Source organism: Oncorhynchus masou, chromosome 4, assembly GCF_036934945.1.
Source record: "Oncorhynchus masou masou isolate Uvic2021 chromosome 4, UVic_Omas_1.1, whole genome shotgun sequence".
Taxonomy (NCBI): domain Eukaryota; kingdom Metazoa; phylum Chordata; class Actinopteri; order Salmoniformes; family Salmonidae; genus Oncorhynchus; species Oncorhynchus masou.
The window spans coordinates 10872267-10893811 of NC_088215.1; the positions used below are offsets into that span (position 1 = coordinate 10872267).

General features: G+C 43.0%; 1 protein-coding gene, 1 long non-coding RNA gene and 2 pseudogenes across 4 annotated transcripts; 3 read left to right on the forward strand and 1 right to left on the reverse strand.

The window, feature by feature from the left end:
• Positions 1 to 273: 273 nt before the first annotated feature.
• Positions 274 to 12916, forward strand: LOC135523758 (polycomb protein suz12-B-like). Of its 3 annotated transcripts, XM_064950662.1 has the most exons (17): positions 274 to 539; positions 1011 to 1155; positions 1492 to 1538; positions 4548 to 4612; positions 5049 to 5117; positions 5383 to 5432; positions 5578 to 5663; positions 5789 to 6023; positions 6484 to 6589; positions 6842 to 6947; positions 7273 to 7450; positions 7975 to 8063; positions 8307 to 8450; positions 9515 to 9672; positions 9979 to 10177; positions 10518 to 10618; positions 10949 to 12916. In XM_064950662.1, the coding sequence occupies exons 2-17, from the start codon at positions 1026 to 1028 to the stop codon at positions 11274 to 11276; spliced, it is 2091 nt and encodes a 696-aa protein (XP_064806734.1). In that variant the 5' UTR covers positions 274 to 539; positions 1011 to 1025; the 3' UTR covers positions 11277 to 12916. The 3 variants fall into 3 exon arrangements, with proteins under 3 accessions (XP_064806734.1, XP_064806716.1, XP_064806725.1); XM_064950644.1 differs by lacking the exon at positions 274 to 539 and having other exon boundaries at positions 996 to 1155; XM_064950653.1 differs by lacking the exon at positions 274 to 539 and having other exon boundaries at positions 996 to 1155; positions 10518 to 10597.
• Positions 12917 to 13138: 222 nt separating this feature from the next.
• On the forward strand, positions 13139 to 14498 carry LOC135523780 (uncharacterized). Its single transcript, XR_010452869.1, has 3 exons — positions 13139 to 13289; positions 13532 to 14276; positions 14400 to 14498. It is a non-coding gene; the product is annotated as an uncharacterized LOC135523780 (long non-coding RNA).
• Positions 14499 to 14573: 75 nt separating this feature from the next.
• On the forward strand, positions 14574 to 19419 carry LOC135520393 (ATPase family AAA domain-containing protein 5-like; annotated as a pseudogene).
• On the reverse strand, positions 19403 to 21523 carry LOC135523773 (transcription elongation factor, mitochondrial-like; annotated as a pseudogene).
• Between the last annotated feature and the right edge of the window lie 22 nt (positions 21524 to 21545).

Below are 21545 nucleotides of genomic sequence, written 5' to 3' on the forward strand. Positions count from 1 at the left end.
GCAGAACTGAGCATATTTGGCAACAACTGTTTCTGCAACAAGTGTATTGATTTATAATTGGCACCAGAAATATGCAAACGGCTAGGCTGAAAAGTAAACAAGCTTAGTGAATCATGCCCGGTGGGTGGAAAGATTTCCCGCAAAATCGTTGAAAAGCAAGAGAAAGCGAGCGGCAATTTGCCTCTTCCACCGAACATGATGGTATCACTTACAGTTGCGTCTGCCCAATCACAAGTCTCAAATTACATATTCGAATTTCTATTGGATGAGAGGTATTTCTAGATGTCCAGTAAAGGCCACACGATTTTAGCATAACGTGTAGTTCATCTGAAGTTGTAATGGTTTTCATATAATCAATAACATAATCTATTATTTTTTATGTAAATATGATGGATTTACTTTACTAGTCGACTTTGTGTGAATCGTTGGAAGGAATACTGGACCGCAACATTTGGGATTTCTTCTCGTTAACCCACTATGCTAGTTTAGCTAGCAGCAGCAGCTTGCTTCCTTGCTAATTTCATGGGTTGCCTGAGTTGGTGAGTCTCTATCTGGCTAGCTAATCTTAGTTTATGCTAGCAAGGTTAGCTTCAATGTTGTACAGTCAGTTAGCAAATAATAATTTTGTGTTATACCCGTTTAGAATATCACCCCCACACGTTTACTAGCTAGCTATTTTGACCATTTGTTTATGCTAGCTAGTTAGCCTTGCTGGCTAACTAGCTAACAAAAATCCAGATGCTGGAATTTGAGACAAATTACGGTAGCTTGCTAATATGTGTTTATCTCTATATTTCTTACAAAAAATGTATATGTGTAGTTAGCGATGATATTTCATATTCTTATAGGATGTTGAAATGGAAAAATATAATGTTATACAAAGCCAATACTGAAGTAGGTTAGCTAGCTTGCTTAACCCAACCAACGTTAGCTGATATGATTATGCTTCCTTTGTTTTGAAAAGGACCATAATAATGTTTGTTTCATCTGCATGGATGCACCATCTACAGCATTCAGGTGAAGTCATGAGTGGGACCAGTTGTAAAGCGAACGGCGCCGTCTACCCGGCCTCGACAACTGTAATGACCACGGTGAAGAAGCCGAAGATGGAGCAGATTCAAGCAGACCATGAGTTGTTTCTACAGGCCTTTGAAAGTGAGTTTCATGACTTTTTACTTATATCAGGAAGTAACGATTTTAAGCCAGATGGAAATCTTTGAAAATAACCAATTGAGTATAATTTGGATTTTGTTACTGTCGTCTACTTTTCTCACAACTGATATCAATGACACTGACTAATATGAGGCCTATCTCTGACTAAATTTGATTAGAAAGTGGGCCTGGAACCATAACATGCATAGGCTATATATCTGTGCGGCTCTGTAATACGTTACAGCTCTGTGAATACATTCATACCACAATTCTATTAAATTCTTACTAAAATCATAAATTATTGAGCAGGCTATGATTATTGTTATGATGTATTTGCAGAACCAACTCAAATCTACAGATTTCTCCGCACAAGGAACTTGATTGCAGTAAGAAAATATTACATCCATAATATACATATATACATAATGTACAAGTCCTTCAGAAAGTATTCACACCCCTTGACTTTTTCCATATTTTGTTGTGTTACAGCCTGAATTGGATTACATTTCGATTGTGTGTCACTGGTCTACATAAAATAACCCATCATGTCAAAGTGGAATTATGTTTTTAGAAATGTTAACAAAAAAAGCTGAAATGTCTTAAGAGTCAGTAAGTATTCAACCCCATTGTTGTGGCAAGCCTAAAAAACTTCAGGAGAAAAATGTAGCTTAACAGGTCAGATAATAAATTGCATGGAATAACTCTGTGTGCAATAGTGGTGTATAATGTGATTTTTGAATGACTACCCCACACATACAATTACTCGGTCGAGTAATGGATTTCAAGCACGTATTCAACCACAAAGACCAGGAAGGTTTTCCAATGCCTCGCAACGACTATTGGTAGATGAAGAAAAAAATAAGTAAAAATCTGATATTGAATATCCCTTTTGGGCATAGTGATGTTATAAATTACACTTTGGATGGTGTATCAATACATTCAGTCACTACAAAGATACAGACGTCCTTCTTAACTCAGTTGCCGGAGAGGAAGGAAACCGTTCAGGGATTTCACCATGAGGCCAATGGGGACTTTAAAACAGTTCCAGAGTTGAACCTCTTAGATGTAATGGCAAAACTTTTATTTCCGCCTAAATAGACATTACCCAAAAGGAGCTGCTATTCATGTGTAATTACATGATTCTGACATGCCAAAACATGCTATATTTGGAAAGAAGACACCGGGAGATTGAGGAACTGATCAGAAAATGGATAGGAGTTACATGTTTTAGAATACACAAGATCAAGCACACACAAAATAAAAATACAATTATTTTGAAAGTAATCTTTCATTGACAAGCTATAAGTGAATTATTGAGGCCCAGAGCTGGAAACACATCAGATGGCTCCCACGACATGTGAACAATATCAGAAAAAAATGGGATTAATAGACCTAACAACTAGAAATGGGCAGATGCTTTAGTAAGTGGTGTTAGGTGTGGTCACAGGCCATTTCCAAGTGTCCCTAAACTTCTTCAACGTGGCATATGTCTGTAAATTAGATAATTCCAGTGCTATTACATATTTGCAATCCCCTAATTGCTATTTGTTCAATTTCTACCATATTAACCTCACTCAAACAATGTGGTGGTGTATTGTGGTATCCAGGTACATTCACGTGTCCTTTCAACCTCTCCAAATTGTCAGAATGTGGTAATTGCACTGTTTTTGCACACTGGGTGTGCCTAAAAGTTATTTTTCACTATAAAAACAAAATTTCTACAACACCAACCTCTCTGAAACATTGTGGTGGTGTCGGGGGACAAACGGGGGATATCCAAGTGTTTTTTTTCAACCTCTCCAAAGTGCCTGAACGTTTAGCCTAGACATGTCCAATGTATTGGACCCACATACAAATGAACTGTTTACAATAACAAAATAAAAGCAACAGATGTACATTCAAAAATATATACAAATGTCTTATCAAACACAACGTTGGTTACACACATGTCCTTCACTAAAAACGGTGCAAAAATAGAAATAAGCTGAACTATTTACAAATTACATTAGTTTTCGTTTTACATCCCAGGTCTAGATGATTAGATTTCACTTTCAGCATAGCTTGTGCATGTCGTGATAGTCTTTGAAGCAGTCCATCTCTGCCAGGAAACAAAAAGCGAACTGGCATTTCGGACAGAAGATCTGGCATTTCACCCTTTTTCCTTCCAATGTGTTTTGTGCAATACTTGCAGTTCCCAAACGTCATCATCCAAATCATCTGTATCCTCCACTCTGTGGTAAATAAGATAAAGAGATATATATTGTTGTAAGACACACAGAATTACAGTTGACTAAATTTACAAAACAACATTACTGTGAAGGTAAAACAACATGCCTTTATCTGTGTGGTGACTCGCATAGGTGTGAAGCGTGCACACACACAATGCAAACAGTAACACTTTGGAGACAAAGGCAGAGATGAGAACCCCAAATAAACAAGGGCCATGAGAGTTTAGTGGCCTTTCCAAAGTTACAAGGGTGAAACTTAGAACAGCAAACAGTGAACTAATATGAAACAGACAATAACAAAATGTAACATTTCGACTCTCGAGGCTAGTGATCAATTATGGTAGGTCACAGGGGCGGCAGGTAGACTAGTGGTTAGAGCGTTGGGCCAGTAATCAAAAGGTTGCTAGATTGAATCCCCAAGCTGACAAGGTAAAAATCTGTCGTTCTGCCCCTGAACAAGGCAGTTAACCCAATGTTCCTAGGCCGTCATTGTGACTTGCCCTAGTTAAATAAAAAACAGGCAGACAAATAAGACATCCTCATGATCTGTGGAGTCCCGGCTTCCAGGTGTGTATAGACGTATTCGGCGTTTATTATGTTTATGCTTCACAACGCTAACTGCAATGGAGGTAGCAGCCATCTTGAAATGAGGTCATCAGCTTGGGTGCCCTTATACATGCGTATGCCCATATATGGTAATAAGCAATACCAATTTTAAGGCACAGGTCAATAGTCAAGATACTCGGCTTTCCGCAGACACCCTGCTTTTGCAGATAGGGGCTACCGTTCTCATACCAGACCGAATTGAATAAAACAAATCTAATAGACTTACCCAGAAACACTCATAGTTGTAAGTGCTGTGTTTGTAACATGTATTGACTCAAGGGGTTGAATACTTATCTATTCAAAATATGTGATTATTTTTTTTGAATTTTTCTTCCACTCTGACATTATTATATTATGTGTAGATCGTTGACCAAAAAATATTAAATCCTTTTCAAACCAATTTTGCAACACAACAAAATGTGGAAAAAGTCTAGGGGTGTGAATACTTTCTGAAGGCACTGTGTATATATAACAATAGATATATACATGTATTTTCTTTTCTTTCTCATTTTCACAATGTCTGGTATATTAATGATTTACCTCCAAATGCTTCCATTTTAGCCTATATTCTTGCACAGGACTCTGACCTTCATGACCCACAGAAACACTCGAACAAATGCCAAAAGGTAACATATTGTTCTCTGATTGATCTGAAAGGGATCAGATTATTTTTTATATGGTAGACATTAAGACATTAATCAGAGATGGTATAAAGTAGAACCTCAAAGATAAGATCCTCAAACTTACAGACTGGACGGTAACCAAACGGTCAATATCAAACTGGGGCATGTATTAAATGCAAAAACCAACTTATGTAGGCTACACACAAGCGTACACCTTGCTTACACGTGTAAATACACTATATTTTCTATAAAGGTAGACGCGGTTGTCAAGATGATTTCAAAGTTACGGGCGGCCATTTTAGGTACCTCCATTCCCGACGTGTTCATATCTTTGAGGTCCTACTGTCCTTTTTTATTTATTTATTTATTTATTATCTCATCAAAGCTAAAGCCACTTCTAAGGTCTTAATTTGTGCTGTGCTTGAACTTGTGTGCTCAGGAAAACATTCAAGGTGGATGACATGCTGCTCAGAGTTGAGAAGATGAAGGGAGAGCAGGAATCTCACAGGTAAGAGTTAGGAGACGTGACATATTAGACATTTTAATGGTTTATAACAAGTTAAGTATCGAGTCATATAGTTATAGTTTTCTTTTCTTTAAATGTATTTTATTTGAGGTGTTTTCACTTTATTTAGACAAAGTAATCAGAGGTGGAGACTGGCAAGTAGGAGAGAAACAGTGGGAAGGGTGGGGAACCGTATATGTGACTTGTGCCTGGGAGTGTTACCACAGCTCTGCATCCTTTCTGACTGTATTACTGCCGTTTCTTCTAGCTTGTCCTCGCACCTGCAGCTTACCTTCACTGGATTCTTCCATAAGGATGGTATGCCCGTCAATACTCTCATGTTTGCGCAATGTTCAAATGCAATGTATTTGTAGGCCTTGTACCAGTGTGTTGGTGTGACATAGAGACAAAAGGATGAAACATAAGACACACTTCTTTTTTTCTCTCACTTTCTCCCTCACAGAAAAGCCATCTCAGAAATCAGAAAACGAACAAGGCTCGGTCTCTCTAGAGGTGCTACTTGTCAAAGTCTGCCATAAAAAACGAAAGGTAAAAAACAGGCTTCGTTTTGCCCTCGCGTTGTCTCAATTAAGTGAAATTGGTTATAAACCAAACTCCTAACTCAACTCCCTAGCTAAATCCTAACTTTTCTCCTGCAACGTTGTTTTCCATAGGATGTCAGCTGCCCGGTGAAGCAAGTGCCTACAGGTAAAAAGCAAGTGCCTTTAAATCCTGACTGCAGCAAACAAACCAAGCCCGGCTCCCTGCCCTCCCTGCTGGTGTCCAGTAACGAGTTTGAGCCCAGCAACAGCCACATGGTCAAGTCCTACTCGCTCCTGTTCAGGGTCTTACGCACCGGGAGGAGGGACATGAACGGCCTTGTGAACGGCGAGGCCAACGAGAACATAGGCAAGTAGTTGCAAAAACACCCTCAGGGATGTTGGATGACTCACTAAAATTGAATGTCTGTGTTTGTTTGGAGAGAAAACAGATTAGTTGTAGGGAGACTACCTCGTGAAGGTAGTTGAGAGAATGCCAAGAGAGTGCAAAGCTGTCATCAAGGCAACGGGTGGCTACTTTTAAGAATATAAAATATATTTTGAATTGAACACTTTTCTGGTTACTACATGATTACATATGTGTTATTTCATAGTTTTGATGTCTTCACTATTATTTTACAGTGTAGAATGTAGTACAAATGATGAAAAACCCTTGAATGAGTAGGTGTCCAAACTTTTGACTGGTACTAATATATAGATAGATAGGTAGATATAAAAAAATATGGCAACCATTTTGTTTTGATGATGTGACATTATTTTCATGAGGCAAATGTCTAATTTTTGTTTGTTTGGTGTCTTTGCATGTTTAGATGTGACAGAGGTGCCCAGCAGAAAGAAGAGAAGCTCCACCCACAGAGAAGATGGAGAGACCACAGAGACCTTTGTTGCACAGATGACCGTCTTTGACAAGAACAGGTAAACAACATACCATATATGGCAAAATGGTAACCATTTATCCCCAGGTGGCAACTGTCATTACCAAGTTGCTGCTGCACTTTGACCTCAAAGATATTTAGCCACTTGCAAGTGGCATTTTAAGGTGCTATAATATCTGAGCCCTATTTCTGAATTGAAACAACAACCACATATATTCTATAACTGTTCACACTCAATGTTAAATGCATTACTCAGAGCATCTAGTTAATAAGGGACCTCTGCCATGTGCAGGAGATTACAGCTGCTGGATGGGGAATATGAAGTGTCCATGCAAGGGATGGAGGACTGCCCCGTCAGCAAGAAACGAGCCACATGGGAAACCATTCTGGATGGGAAGGTGAGTGGGCCAAAGGCATGTGTGTGTGCCAACCTAGCAGGCTTTGGTTTCAGACCAGCACTAAAAACACCTGATTTAATTACACTAATCAGTCTTGATAAGCAGTTGATTAATTGAATCAGGTGTTGTTGTGCAGAGCTGAATCAGGTGTTGTTGTGCAGAGCTGAATCAGGTGTTGTTGTGCAGAGCTGAAACGACAGCTTGCCCAATCAGTAGCTCTCCAGCACCAGGGTTGGGGACGACAACTGTACTATCAGTAGGACACTGCACATCGAAATGTGTGTATGATGGTACTGAGACAATGTTTCCGGCTCTGTTCCCACAGAGGCTGCCACCGTTCGAGACGTTCTCTCAGGGACCCACGCTGCAGTTCACTCTGCGCTGGACAGGCGACGCCAGCGACAAGTCCACAGCCCCCGTGGCCAAGCCCCTTGCCACACGCAACTCTGACGGCTCCAGCCCCATGGAGAGCAGGCCCAGCACACTCAAATCTGCCCCCCTGGGTAAGAGACACAACACACTCAGTAGCAACTTGCTTGGCTTTTACCCTAAAGAAACAACACATTGTAACCTCCCATTTAGATTCACTCACACCAATTTCAGTATACTGTTCTCTTGCCTTGACGTGACTCTAAATGTGTGTAGCTAAGGCTGGGTATACACAGGCAGCCCAATTCTGATCGTTTTTTCATTCTTTGTTTTGACCAATCGGATCAGTTCTGAAAAATATCTGATGTAAAAAGATCTGATGTGATTGGTCAAATGGCCAATTAGTAGGGGGGAAAAAATCTGAATTGGGCTGCCTGTGTTAACAGCCTTGGTCACCATCCAACCAATACTAGAGCCATAAATATACTATGACTTTAACTTTATAATACAATTGACCAGACCGACATGCAGCTGCATCACTAGCACAATACTGTCCCTAAAAATGGTTTGTGTTATCTAATAACCTCTGACTCCTTCATCTGTCCTTCTATCTAATAACCTCTGACTCCTTCATCTGTCCTTCCCCTCCCTGTTGTAGCTGTGAAGGCCTCTGTCAGCACAGACATCCAGATGAAAAAAGAACAGATCCTGTGTGAACCCAGGCAGAAACTGCGTATATTTTACCAGGTCTGTTTATGCACCAATATGAAATGTTTCACAGCGCTTTACACAGTAAGGGGGAAACTCACCTCATCCATCACTAATATGTAGCAAACGCCTGGTTATGATTATCCTGATACATCTCTAAGTACAGGGGAAGAGTAGCGTAATATGCTTAAATGTAAAACAAAATCTTGTTTGAGCATCACTCAGAATGGTTCAGTTATTAATAAACCAGTAATGAACTTCCATCTTTTTGTCCCATGGCAGTTCCTGTACAACAACAACACGCGGCAGCAGACAGAGGCTAGAGACGACCTCCACTGTCCCTGGTGCACTCTGAACTGTAGGAAGCTTTACAGCCTGCTGAAACACCTCAAACAGTCCCACAGCCGCTTCATTTTCAATTACGTGGTGAGAGACTAGGGCTTTGTGTGTGTGTGTGTGTGGACAGGATTCCTATATTTGAATGTTTTCCTATTTCAGTATGCTTATCGGGAAGGACATTCAACAAACACAGCACTTACACAAATGACTGATGATCAGCTGAGAGAATTTGATGCTAAAACAAATTGTGGGGGCTGTTTTGTTAGACTTCAGTGTGACTTTGGACATTATCGATCATAGTCTGCTGCTGGAAAAACATGTGTTATGGCTTTACACCTCCTGCTATACTGTGGATAAAGAGTTACCTGTCTAACAGAACATAGAGGGTGTTCTTTAATGGAAGCCTCTCCAACATAATCCAGGTTGAATCAGTAATTCCCCAGGGCAGCTGTCTAGCCCCTTACTCTTTTTAATCGTTGAGTAAAGCCAGTGTGGCTATGTATGCGGATGACTCAACGCTATACAGGTCAGCTACTACAGCGACTGTGAAATGACTGCAACACTTAACAAAGAGCTGCAGTTAGTTTCAGAATGGGTGGCAAGGAATAAGTTAGTCCTAAATATTTCAAAAAACTAAAAGCATTGTATTTGGGACAAATCATTCACTAAACCTCAACTAAATCTTGTAATAAATAATCTAGATAATTGAGGTGACTAAACTGCTTGGATTGGATTGTCATGGTCAAAACATATTGATACAACAGTAGCTAATATGGGGAGAAGTCTGTCCATGATAAAGTGCTGCTCTACCTTAACAGCATTACCACAAAGAGGGAAAATTGCATTTGGCTCAGAACAGGGCAGCACGGCTGGCCCTTAGATGTACACAGAGAGCAAACCTTAATAATATGCATGTCAATCTCTCCTGGCTCAAATACTAATACAAATACTATTAACCTATGCTAATTTGGTCTTTTGATTAACCCTTATACGGGTCAAAAAAACAACAAAAACAGTTAAGAACAAAGAGATTTTAAAGCCATCTGCTACCAAGTACCTGGCATGCTATATGTTGATTATTTGAGTTGTCAAGGATATTGAGAGTTTGATAGTTATTGTAATTGAATTGATGTCCCCCTGTGTGTCTCCAGCCTCACCCTAAAGGTGCTAGGATAGACGTGTCCATCAATGAGTGCTACGACGGCTCCTACGTGGGCAACCCCCAGGACATCCACAGCCAGCCCGGCTTCGCTTTCAGCCGCAACGGCCCCGTCAAGAGGACTGCCGTGACACACGTACTGGTGTGCAGGTAAAGAAGGCGTCTCCTGTCTCCACTTTCACCTCACTGGCTCTCTCACACCTCAGTCAACCAGTAGCATGGATTGCGTGCCTCCGGGTAATCATGTGAAAGGATTTTAGTTCTTGTATTTGCTGTATGCTTAAAAAGTAAAACTGCAGTTTTGATTGGCTAACGTGTTTCATATATCCTCACTCGGATGGTACCATCACAGCCGTAGGGCTAGTTGAGAATGTGTACTATTTGTCCACTAGCTTGCCTGCGTGTGTTTACCTAACCACAGCCTCTGACCCCTAATGCACTGCTCCTGTCTTGTAGGCCCAAGCGGACGAAGCCCAGCCTGTCAGAGTTCCTGGAGTCTGAGGACGGGGAGCTGGAGCAGCAGAGGACCTACGTGAGCGGACACAACCGCCTGTACTTCCACAGTGACAGCTGCATGCCCCTCAGACCCCAGGAGATGGACGTGGACAGCGAGGACGAGAGAGACCCTGAGTGGCTGAGAGAGAAGACCGCCACGGTCAGTCCCTCCGCTCACACTGTCACTCAGTCCGAGATTATGTACAATGGAGTAGAACAGAAGGGAAAAAAACATAACGACTGCCTGATGTTTCTACAGAATGGCCCATATCTTAACATGAAATAGATGCATGTCAAATGAGTATCCCATTGATGTCAATGTATGTATGAAAATCGAGCATCTCAAGATAGGATTACACCCTATATGAAGCCAACAGAAATGAGTGTCGGGCTTGAACTACAGCTGGGCTTTGCTTCCCTTATACTAAAATGTACCTTCTGGTTGTGTTGGTAAATTTTGTTATTTTGCGTTGACTAATTTGCGAGTGTTCCACCCACAGCAACTGGAGGAGTTCACAGACGTCAACGAGGGTGAGAAGGAGGTGATGAAGCTGTGGAACCTGCACGTCATGAAGCATGGGTATGTACCTAAAAGCTGTGGGTATGTATCTCTAATCACTAGCCTCTTACGGCACTATCGTAGATAATTAAGAAATACACATACAGCCACATCACCTTGAAGAGTTTACCTCTTAACATGTGCTATAGATGGTGTTTAAGTAAGGATAAAAACAGTCATCCTTGTGTTACTGTAATTTAGAAATCCACATAAAGCCATGACACTTTGAGAGTTTATATCTAACATGTGATACAAATAAAATAGGATAATGTATTTAAAAAGTTGTCCTTAATCTGACTCATTCTGTCTCCAGTAAATCAGTATTCTAACCTCATTTCCTCCCATTGTGTTCTGTTTCCTGTCCGTATCTAGCTTCATAGCCGACAACCAGATGAACCAGGCCAGCATGCAGTTCGTGGAGAAGTGCGGCGCCTACATCGCCCGCCGCAACCTCTGCCGCAACTTTCTGCTGCACCTGGTCAGCATGCACGACTTCAACCTGGTCTCCGTGGCCACCATCGACCGCGCCATGTCCCGCCTCCGCCACATCCAGGAGGAGCTGCCCGACGCCGGGGCGGACGACCAGGCTGACCGGGCCCTCATGGAGGGCGCCTGCAATGGCACCGCAATCGCCTGCAGCTCTGGCGGGGGTGGTGGGACCAAGCACGGCAAGAGGACAAAAAGCTCCGTGACTGACTGACTGAACTGATGGCGTTTTGGTGGCAGCAGTCGATCTGACCCATTCATTTTCATTTTTATAACGGTCACCCTTGGTGCTTAGCTAGGTGGGAGGAAGACGTCAATGGCGGATTGTCTTGAATTGACTCAAGACATACAAATATAGCTACACACACACAACACAGGCATATGAAGACTCACTATAATGTGAGGTTTTACCAAGTCATTATGCACCGTAGCCAGTTTAGTGATTCTTGGTGGTTTCGGGGGTGTGAAGAAACTGGGGGGATCACTTGAAAGGTATTGTTATCATGGTTTGACTGCCTTTTGTTATCATATTGTAATCAGAAACTGTATTGAGTGGATATACAGTAAGTCATGCATTTTGGTAACATTGTCACTCCTGATGATCTGTATCCCATAACCCTGTCTGTTTGGCTCTAATGATCCTTTTAGTTGACTATTGTTTTAGCACTTGGTAATAATTTGTATTAGTGAATTGTTTTAAACTTGAGTTGAATTACCATTTTTATTTTATTCTGTGCAACTGCATCAATTGTCAGATTCACCCCGTCTGTCTTGAATCCCCCTGAAACCTTATCAGGATTGTATTTGTTTTGATTTGATGTAGGTTGTTTCTCGTGTTTCTGTTGATACTATCTTGAGTAATGGAGGATCCGTGGACTCTGATATTTTTCACACGACCGGATGCTACTCTCTGCATCCATAGCTTGAGGATATTAAGCCAAGATGAACCACAAACTGCCAGCACACTCACCCTTTTATGTAGACTGCTTAGCTCTTCTACAGGGGTGTGTTCACTTGGAACCAAGCGGAGGCAAACTGGACAAACCGGGGAGGGACCTACCTGCATTTGTCCAATAGGGAATTCTTGTTTTTGTTGCAAAAATGTTTTCTGTTGCGAAATGTTTTGCCACGGTTTGCTACTATGTGCACTAACGAATACACCCCAGAAAACAGGACAACAACCTATGGATGTTTTTATGACATGCTGGAACCTGTATTATGGTTAACTAGGCTTGAGGCACATTGGGAACTCAAGCTGTTTTTGATGTCCATTTATCTTCATAAACGGGTGAGATAGGAAGTGTTGGACAACACTCCTTACAGACACTTTGTATACATTGTAATAATGTCAATATTTAGCTATATCCCATTGTGAACCTGATTATCACTGATTATGGACATGTAGGATTTTCCTTCAGAGGCAATATGCTGTTTGTTCATTGGAAATGGGTCCTAGTTGATACGTGTCTATCCTACTATTAGTCTGTTTAAATGCCAAAGGGGGTGATTTTCAGTAAGTCTCTCAGTTCTTGTTCTTTTTTGTTTGTTGCTGCATCATTTCAAAATGTTGAAATGACGAGCGGTCTATAAGCCTTAGCTGTGTTTTTGCGTTGTGTTAGTGCACAAATTGAACAAAAGCAGTAGTTTTGGTGCTTCGTTGGACACCTTTTCCCTCAACTCCATGGACCAGTCTTTTACTTCCTTGTATCTTTATGCACGTTTTTGATTGGCTGGATATAAGGGTAGAAAACAATCATTTCGCCATATTGTCAAACCACCGTTGGAAGTCGTGAACTATGTTATAAACTTTGGAAATGGGGATTTTATATTTAAAATAAAATACATTTGACCTTGTCAGTTTTCTTTATTCAACTGATATCAACAGTCATGAAAATTAGAATATTTGAATATGTTCAGAAAATGTAGGTTAGCCTACTACCAAAGATTTTCTGCAGCTACAGTGCATAGGGGTGGGACCAAATATTCGTGACGTGATACTCAAATTACTGTCTGATTGGTTGATCTGGGTTTGGCGCGTCTATTTGAACATATGGAAGCGGTAAGTTACACAATATCGAGACATTTCGCTGCGTGTGCTGATTTTTGTAGCGTGAAAAGTTGAGTTATGAAATTAGCGTGAACGTAAACGTGTTTAAAGTAACTTTCTCGGCAGGCTTTCATTGACTTGTTCGGAAGATCATATCAGAAAGTAAAGTTTGCTAACTAGGTACGTCTATGTTGTTATAATGTGTCAACGGTTGTGAAAGTGCTATTTTATAGGTAACTATATTGCAGCACCTGCTACAATCTGGCACTACGAAGACAGAAGTGAAAGTAATTTCCAATTTGCATTCCCGTTATATTGAATGATATGAATGCCCTATTGATGTGATGACCATAATGGTCACATCTTCAGAAAGGAATTTGATACAGAAATATTTTTTATTCTCTTTAACCTTTAACCTCTAGGCAAGAAAGATGTTGTTATCGCCCTTACTTGGCCACAGAGAAGAAGGCTGGGTGCCCAAAATCCAATGACATCACAAAGTACTTCAGTATAACCCCACAACCTCTTGGGAGGAAGAGCCTAATTTCTGAGCAGGTGAAAAAGAAACCCAAGATGGCGCCTTGTCATAGTAGGGGGTCTTATGATGAGGTGCCTCTCTCTGTGTCACGTTCAACCAGTAGGCTGCACAGACCCAAGCGGAACAGATACCCCAAAGCAAGAACAAGCCTCATCGAGGATAGCCCCTGCTCAGACCCTCCTAATAATGTTATAGTGATTTCAGTGTTAAGCTGCTCCAGTGCTGACACAGCATTCAGGAGCAGGGCAGTGATGGGGTCTGTGGACCTGGCCAATGCCATAGAGCAGGAGTTGGACTCACATCTGGCCAGAATGAAATAGCATGTACCCTCACAATTCAGGCAGCGGTGCAGTCTGCCTCTGGGACAACCAGGGTCTCGGATGAGAAACTGGACACTAATAAGGCCCATAGTACCCAACACTCAGAGACTGATTTTGAATTGGTGGTCCAGCTCAACACTTAAACACAACTGAGAGGAAGGGGTCAATTACTTCTGGCTGGAGAGATAAGTTGTCAGGGACTGTCTGCAAAGGGTCTCTTGAAGACGTCAAAGTGTCTAGCCCACTGTTCCCAGTCTTCACTGCTGCTAAAGAAATACAAAGATAAACTTCTGGAGTCGGAAAGTCCAGGTAAGATTGAGAGACTACAGTTAACTCTATTTTATCAGTCATGTTCTTATTGTCATGTATACAGTCTGTGTGGTGCCATACTCTAGTATCAGATTCCCTCTTATTGGTCGCCTTTTATTTCAGAGACAAGAGATAGGCGCTGCATCTCCTAGCTCTGTAGGAGAGAAGAGGAAACATCAGAATGAGAGGGAGGACCCTGAAACAGTACGCAAGCGCCAAAGGTCTAGCGGCTAGACTCTAGCCTGTGGTTAGAGGAGACCAGCTTTACTGGGTAGTCCCTCTTTAGAACACCAAGTCATGGGGTCTCTTATCCCCTCTTCCAGGGGTCAGCCTAGAAGAAGCAGGCTGAGCCGAACACAAAGACTCAGGCAGCAACAGCGGGACAGTCAAGGTCGGGATAGGTCATGAACTGACCACTAACCCACCAAACCAACCAGAATTTCCTCAAGGTCTATCCTGCCCATCCACAGCGATGCCTTAAGAGAGGTGATGATTCCTAATACAGATTGTTGTTGAAACTTTAGCTTTAGCTCTGTCATTGATTGGGATCTGCCATTGGTCTTTAAGATATCTACCTTATATCTACCAGCATTGAGGATTTGCTGTGGACAGAAGTACCGCCCTCAGCACTCCAGTGAGGTAATAGGCAACTGTGCCTCTGTAAAGAAGCTACACAGGTGAGTTGCTAACACCACTGCTAGCTCCTTCAATGTTTAGCTTTTATGGTATGGTGTCTTAAATGCATTTCCTTATTTCTGTTGGCAGTTGGTTAAAGAAATGGAAACTGAGAGTTAACTGAGAGGAGAAAAGAACGAGAAAGGAAACTAGAGAACAATGCCAACAGCAATGGTAAAAAATAAAAAAGTTTATATGTTATGAATTGATGGGGGAAAATGTGTCATAAAACCACCTACTGTATTATAAAAATGTAAAAACCATCACTGACAATGAATCTTCCATGTATAACATTGATTGTATTGTCGACCTCTGATTTGGCTGTGCAGACTCGTGGGACTGTGGCGATTTCCAGGGAGAGGCTAGAGTGGAGGAGGTAGATCTGTGTCGCACCATGCTGATCACAGGACCTCCAGGGGTCGGCAAGACAGCCTCAGTATACACCTGCGCTCAGGAGCTGGGCTTCAAAGTCAGGGTGAGACTACTTGGAAGATGTGCAGTCCCTTTCACATGTGTAACCTTTATTTAACTCGGCAAGTCAGTTAAGAACAAATTGTTATTTACAATGATGGCCAAACCCAGGCGACGCTGGGCCAATTGTGCGCCGCCCCTATGGGACTCCCAATCACAGCCAGTGGTGATACAGCTGGATTCGAACCAGGGTGTCTGTAGTGACATGTCTAACACTGAGATACAGTGCCTAAGACCGCTGCGCCACTCGGGAGCCTGAATAGGACCTGCTGATTAGTGTTAGAATATGGTACAAAGACATTCCTCCATTTATTAATTTTTTTAAAATGGCAGTTTGTGGGTAATTGGATAAGATGGGTAAAGCAGAGAACCAGGAGAGTCTGGCTCATGTTCATTCAGTAATATGATTCACTGAAACATGTTAGCTTTCATACGGGTGTATGCAGTCCTCTTCTAACCTTCGAGTGCAATATGACTAGTCCGTGTTAATGTGTAAGGTGGCTGTCTTGACTGCTCATTTCCTTGGTCTCTCCAGGTGTTCGACGTGAACGCCTCCTCCCAGCGCAGTGATCGCCACGTCCTGACTCAACTGAAGGAGGCCACCCAATCGCACCCATCTCAGTAGCTACAACACCACCAACTAAATCTGACACAGTAGCTGGTAAGCACACCCCGCTACAGAAAATTACTTTATTGCAGTCTAAGCATAACCATCTACTGAAAATCACTTAAAGTGACAGGAACTATTTTGTAAATTGTTTGTCCAATGGAGAATGTGGGTTAAATCTATTTTGTGCTCTCCTCACACAGATAAAAGGAGGCCTCTTCTAGAAAGGTTTTCTCATCCTCTAGGAAGGGGCCTCAGCTCCCTCGTAGCTCCCACCATAAGCGCGGTGCAGTGCAGCCTCCATGATGCTGGCTAACGTCTTCAAGAAGAAGAGTAAACCAGAGATCAAACTTAAGACGGCTTGTTGTTATCTACAAAACAGGACAAGCAGCTACCAAACAGTTAAGAAAAACAAGAAACACGAGCTTAGTTGCGAGCTTGCGAGCTTAGTTAACCACACATGGGCATGTGTGGATCTTAGGAGGCTGGTGGGAGGAGCCATAGGAGCACGGGTTCATTGTAATAGCTGGAATGGAATTAATGCAACAGGGCCGGCCGTGTGGTTTCCATATGTTTGATACCGGTCCATTTATTTCCTCAATTACAAAGAGCCCGTCCTCCTATAGCTCATCCCATCAGCCTCGTCTGGTGTGGCTACAATTAGTATTTTTGTTTAATCGTTATTTCCTACAGTTTTTTTGTCTCAACACCGTGACTGTGAAGAAGGCAGATATTATTAACCCTACATTGGTCAGTCAACTGTCACCAGACATTGAAGACCCACCGACCGGTAGCCGGAGTAAAAGGATGTCCACATCACTCATTCTATTTGAAGAGGTTAACCACACAGCAGTCAGTTTTATTTCGGTTGTGTAGCAGTTCCAGGTTGCAGACTAGACATTTTAATTAAGTGACCAAGCTGCACCTGCTCTCCGGCAGGTTGATGTCGTATTGGATGATGTGGGATTCCTCACAGCAATCAAGACCTTCATGACGACTACCAAGAGACCCGTGATACTGACCACTAGTGGTGTGTGTGTGCATATACTGAAAAATGAGTTCAATCTGTATTGAAAATGATGTGAAGTTGAATCATAACACAAACTGTCTTCAGATCCCTCCTTCAAGGCCTAAGTTTGGCGGCGACTGAAGCGATCCTTTTTAAAACAACCTTCAGTAGTGAGTCGAGCATCTTGGCACCATTGCATCCCCTCACCTAATGTGCATGATATGAAGCTGCTACTCCATTTAGTTTCTGTCTGTCGTGCACCCTCCCAGGTGAACGTTTGCAGTTATTTGCAGCTGCTGTGTCTGGCTGAGAACGTCAGGATGGATGCTGGGGACATCACCTCTGGTGAGCCTGAACCAGATGCACATCAGACGTACCTTACTGCAGCTCTGGATCTGCAGTGGAGGAGGACAGGCATCTCAGAGGGCAACCCCACTGAAGGACCCTACAGGTGGTGTGTATGGAAGTGAGTGACAAACCATTAACTGACTAACTTCAATGTCTAGGTGTGTTAGTATATCACATGTATTGTGACCCCTTTGTTTTCTTGGTCGCTGTCTGAAAGCGTGTACATCAAGTCTTACAATTGAATCATTTGATTGTTTTGGTGAACCCTAGCTCTGGCTGATGTTGCAGTGGGTGAAAATGCTTCTCCCTGCCATCCTCTGTGACATGGGCTGCACTTTGAGCATGCTGGGGCTCCTGAACTCTGGCCCCAGCCATGACCTGCAGACCACTCTAAAGGCACGTCACCTCAGAGGCCCTGTGACCTTGAACTAGATGAACATCCAATGCTTTTATTCAGGTAACAACATTGAATGACCATCTGACTATGAGGTGTCTTTCTCTGTGATTCCTCAGTGCCAGTCCTGGGCTAGACCAGACACCATCAAGCTAATGGAGATCCTTAATGAGAGCTGGAGGAGAGGTGTAGCGTTACACTACTCTAACCTGGAGCTCCTTCTTCCCCTATAAATCAGGACCCAGCCCAGTCCTTTCCTCACCCCAAAGAAAGTGACTCGCTCTAGGCTTCAGAGTGAGCCAACAACCCCCTGACATCCACCACCCTCAGGTCCCACTGATCCTGGATCAGACCAGTTAAGGTGTACTCTGGCTCCAGGCTGAGGAGAAAGAAATATCTGGCAACATCTGATTCCAGATCAGCTCACATGTTAGTAAAGCCATAGTGCCTCACTGTCTTCTGAGGGCTCATCCAAGTATCAAATATTACTGAGACTGTTGATGACAAACTGAGAAGGCGGCAGATTGCTTGGTGTACCACTGCTTAGATGCAATAACTGACTTAATTGACCTCGTGTCCTTCATTGATACCTCTCAACCGAGTGAGTCTCCACATAAGGCTGGCCCATGGAGACCAGGGGCGGAGGTTAAGGACGGACTGCTAGATGAGATGAGAGAGGAGGATGGGGGCTGTAGGTGGTGGAGTGAGATGACATTGGAAATCCAGGCTGCAGTAGAGGGCCTGGGCTTCCAGAGGTGCCTGGCCAGGGTGTCTGAGGGATGGGCTGGATCCCAGAGGCTGGAGGGGGAGGGTGATGGAGAAACTCAACCTCCCCGTCAGTCAGACCACTTCCTGTGATCCTAGGTGACTGCAGTTTCCTGAGTTATTTTTTTCCACTGTCAAATACATTGGTGGCTCAGTCCTCTAAATTACCATACATGCTTATGTGAAGTTAGCGCTCACGTTTGTAATGCTGTTAGAATTTGGTTCAAACTGTTAGTCAGAAATGAGCATCATTGCAAACAAAACCTTCTGGTGGTATCTGAACAGAGGTTTGTCTTCCAGCGTGGATTGAAAGGAGATATGACATCATCAGGACTCCTCTCAAACCAAGCATTCTGCACCTTGGGAAACAAGCAAGCTGTTGCCGTGGACTACCTCCCTGTCCTCCGCACCATGTGCCAATCAGAGAGAACTCAGGAGCAGGGCCAAGGCAATACACTGCATGAGCACCGTATTAATTTCTACTAAGAGAAAAGTTATAATTAAAGAGATTGCTCAGATGACTTAAGACAGATTTGTTGTATGAATGCTCTTTCTTAAGTTGCTGCATTACCTCTGCCTCCTTGCAGATAAATGGTCATTGTCATGGGAAATCAAGTCAGCAAGTTCTGGCTCTACACCGCATGACAGAGGTTAATGCCATCATCCCCATGTTAATGACTTGTGATTTAGTGAATGTAGCCCATATGGGCGTTCATGATAAAGTTTGCTGTACATTTATTCATGCTTATTACAATGAGTGAGAAGTTTCTACTGTATGCATTCAAAATGTATAAATGAAATATGAAATCTTATTTTTATATTTATGCAAATTTCAGGCTTTGAAAGGCATTAAACATTTGTCCATAAAGGTACAGATGCAGGTGGTCGCATATGATTTGTCACATCACCGTACACATTCAAGCCTGTTCTGCTTTACTATCGGCCCTGAAAGAACATTTCTATTCATGGGAAAGTGAAGAACATGACGTGTGATGTCTGAGGAGAGGGTTAAGTTCAGCTGCTGGGGCCTAAACTGACACCTCAAGTGCAAAACCATCTGAGTCTAGAGGTGGGAAGTGTTGTAGTATCCATTTAAATATAAGCTAGTGTCAGTTTCCATCAAGCCTCCAATATGCAGGTCTCTCTCTCAGGTTAGCTCTGACCTTCGACCCCACCAGGTCACACATACTGTACACAGTCAGCCAGTTTTAGTCCGTGGTGGAAATTCCCGCTGTATTATTAACTCTATTCACTGAGCTGCTCGTAAAACGCCACAGCCTGCAACATGGTGTCACACAGCTCCTCCCCCTGACACCGCCCACCCACCTGGGAGGAGTTCCTGTATTTCACCAATGGGTTGTGAGGGAATGTCACCCTCGGAATCTTCTGAGTCACTGACTCCATCATCCGCTGCACCGCCTGAGCCCCGCTGGTGTGCGACTCGCCAAAATGGCGGCCGACGGCGGTGCGCATCATGTTGAGCACCTTGGGTGGAGCAGTGATGTCAGGCTGGTTGTAGCTGGGCGAACAGCATAGCCTCCACTGTACGCATGTGAGCCATTACTGGGTATAGGGCAGTGTTCTGAAGGGAGATGGATGGCTTTTCCACAATGAAGTCAGCCAGCCACTGGATATCTGGTGATGTTATGGCACATAATGAGATGTGATTCAGTACAGGAGTTAAGATATTAGAGTCGATGATTATGTGCTAAGCTAAAACCTAGCCCTGAGACATGGCTGGAGACTGCACAGTCATGTCTCAGTGCTAACCTACGTACCCAAATGCAAGAATACCTCGGTCGGAAACATTCAACTTACGTCATCCAAGTAGGCAGAAGCCATGTAGGTTCCCTTCAGGAAGTTGTGGCAATCCTCATGTTTCCACTCCAACACGTTCATGCCACGATCCACATGCGCCCAGGTTATTTTATTCACTCAACACACAATGGACACTATGGAATTTGCTTCCTGGAAGAAAGGTGGATTAATGCACATGTATTAACACTGACGTATTTATGTGGTGACGTGACAGCGGGGACTGACCCTGTGGGCTGCCCAACTGTGCCATCAACATCCAGACCAAGGCCATCCATCTAGCTAAATCATCTCACCTCTAGCCAGGTCCTTACCACCTCTGGTCTGATGAACTTGGCTAGCTGGATCTTTACTTTTCTCCTTCTCCGGAGGGTTGAGGATGGAGTTGAAGACAATGACAGTACTTTTGTGACGCTTTCGAGATTTTCTAGTCCTATATTCCACAATGTTGACAGACTTACGTCCACGAAGGAGCTTGACGGCGGCGAGCTCCGACTCTGCCGCACTGTTGAGGAGCTGCAGAATGACATCTCGCTGAGGTGTAGTATGCGTCCAGCGACTTGTCATCATCACAAGGAGTAGTAGATGGAGAGAGGGTGTCATTATGGGTTTCAACGCCTGCGACTGGGATCCGACTGCTCCAGCAACACGTGCAGTGGCGATATCGGAATTCTAGTTTGGGGAGTGAGCCTTGGGGTTGGTAGCATAAGCCATACCGCCCTGCAAGAATAGAGGGGAAACATACAATCGGGGGCAGGTATAATTAGTGATACGTTCCAACAGGAATCTGTTCCAAAAACGTCGTAAAGTACAAGGTTGCATACAAAGTATCATGATCAATTCCCCTCTCCTAACTAGCTGTCGAATAGGCATCAACTCACATTAATTAATTAAATAGCCACTCCCTCCCTACCTGGTATCAACCTTGTATGCGTTGTTTTGTCGGCAACCGTGTTTTTGGAACAGATTCCTGTTGGAAAGTTCCACAAATTACACCCACCCGCTAACAAATAGCACCTGAAAAAAATGTAATTAAGAAGTTACGAGAAACTTCGCGGCTTGAATAAAATATTTGTGCATACCTCTCCAGGCGATTAAAGACATACATCGCCTTGTAATCATGGTTTTACAGGTAATGCATTCAAACTTTTGCCCTTTAGTTGTTCGCCAATCTCACGCCGATGC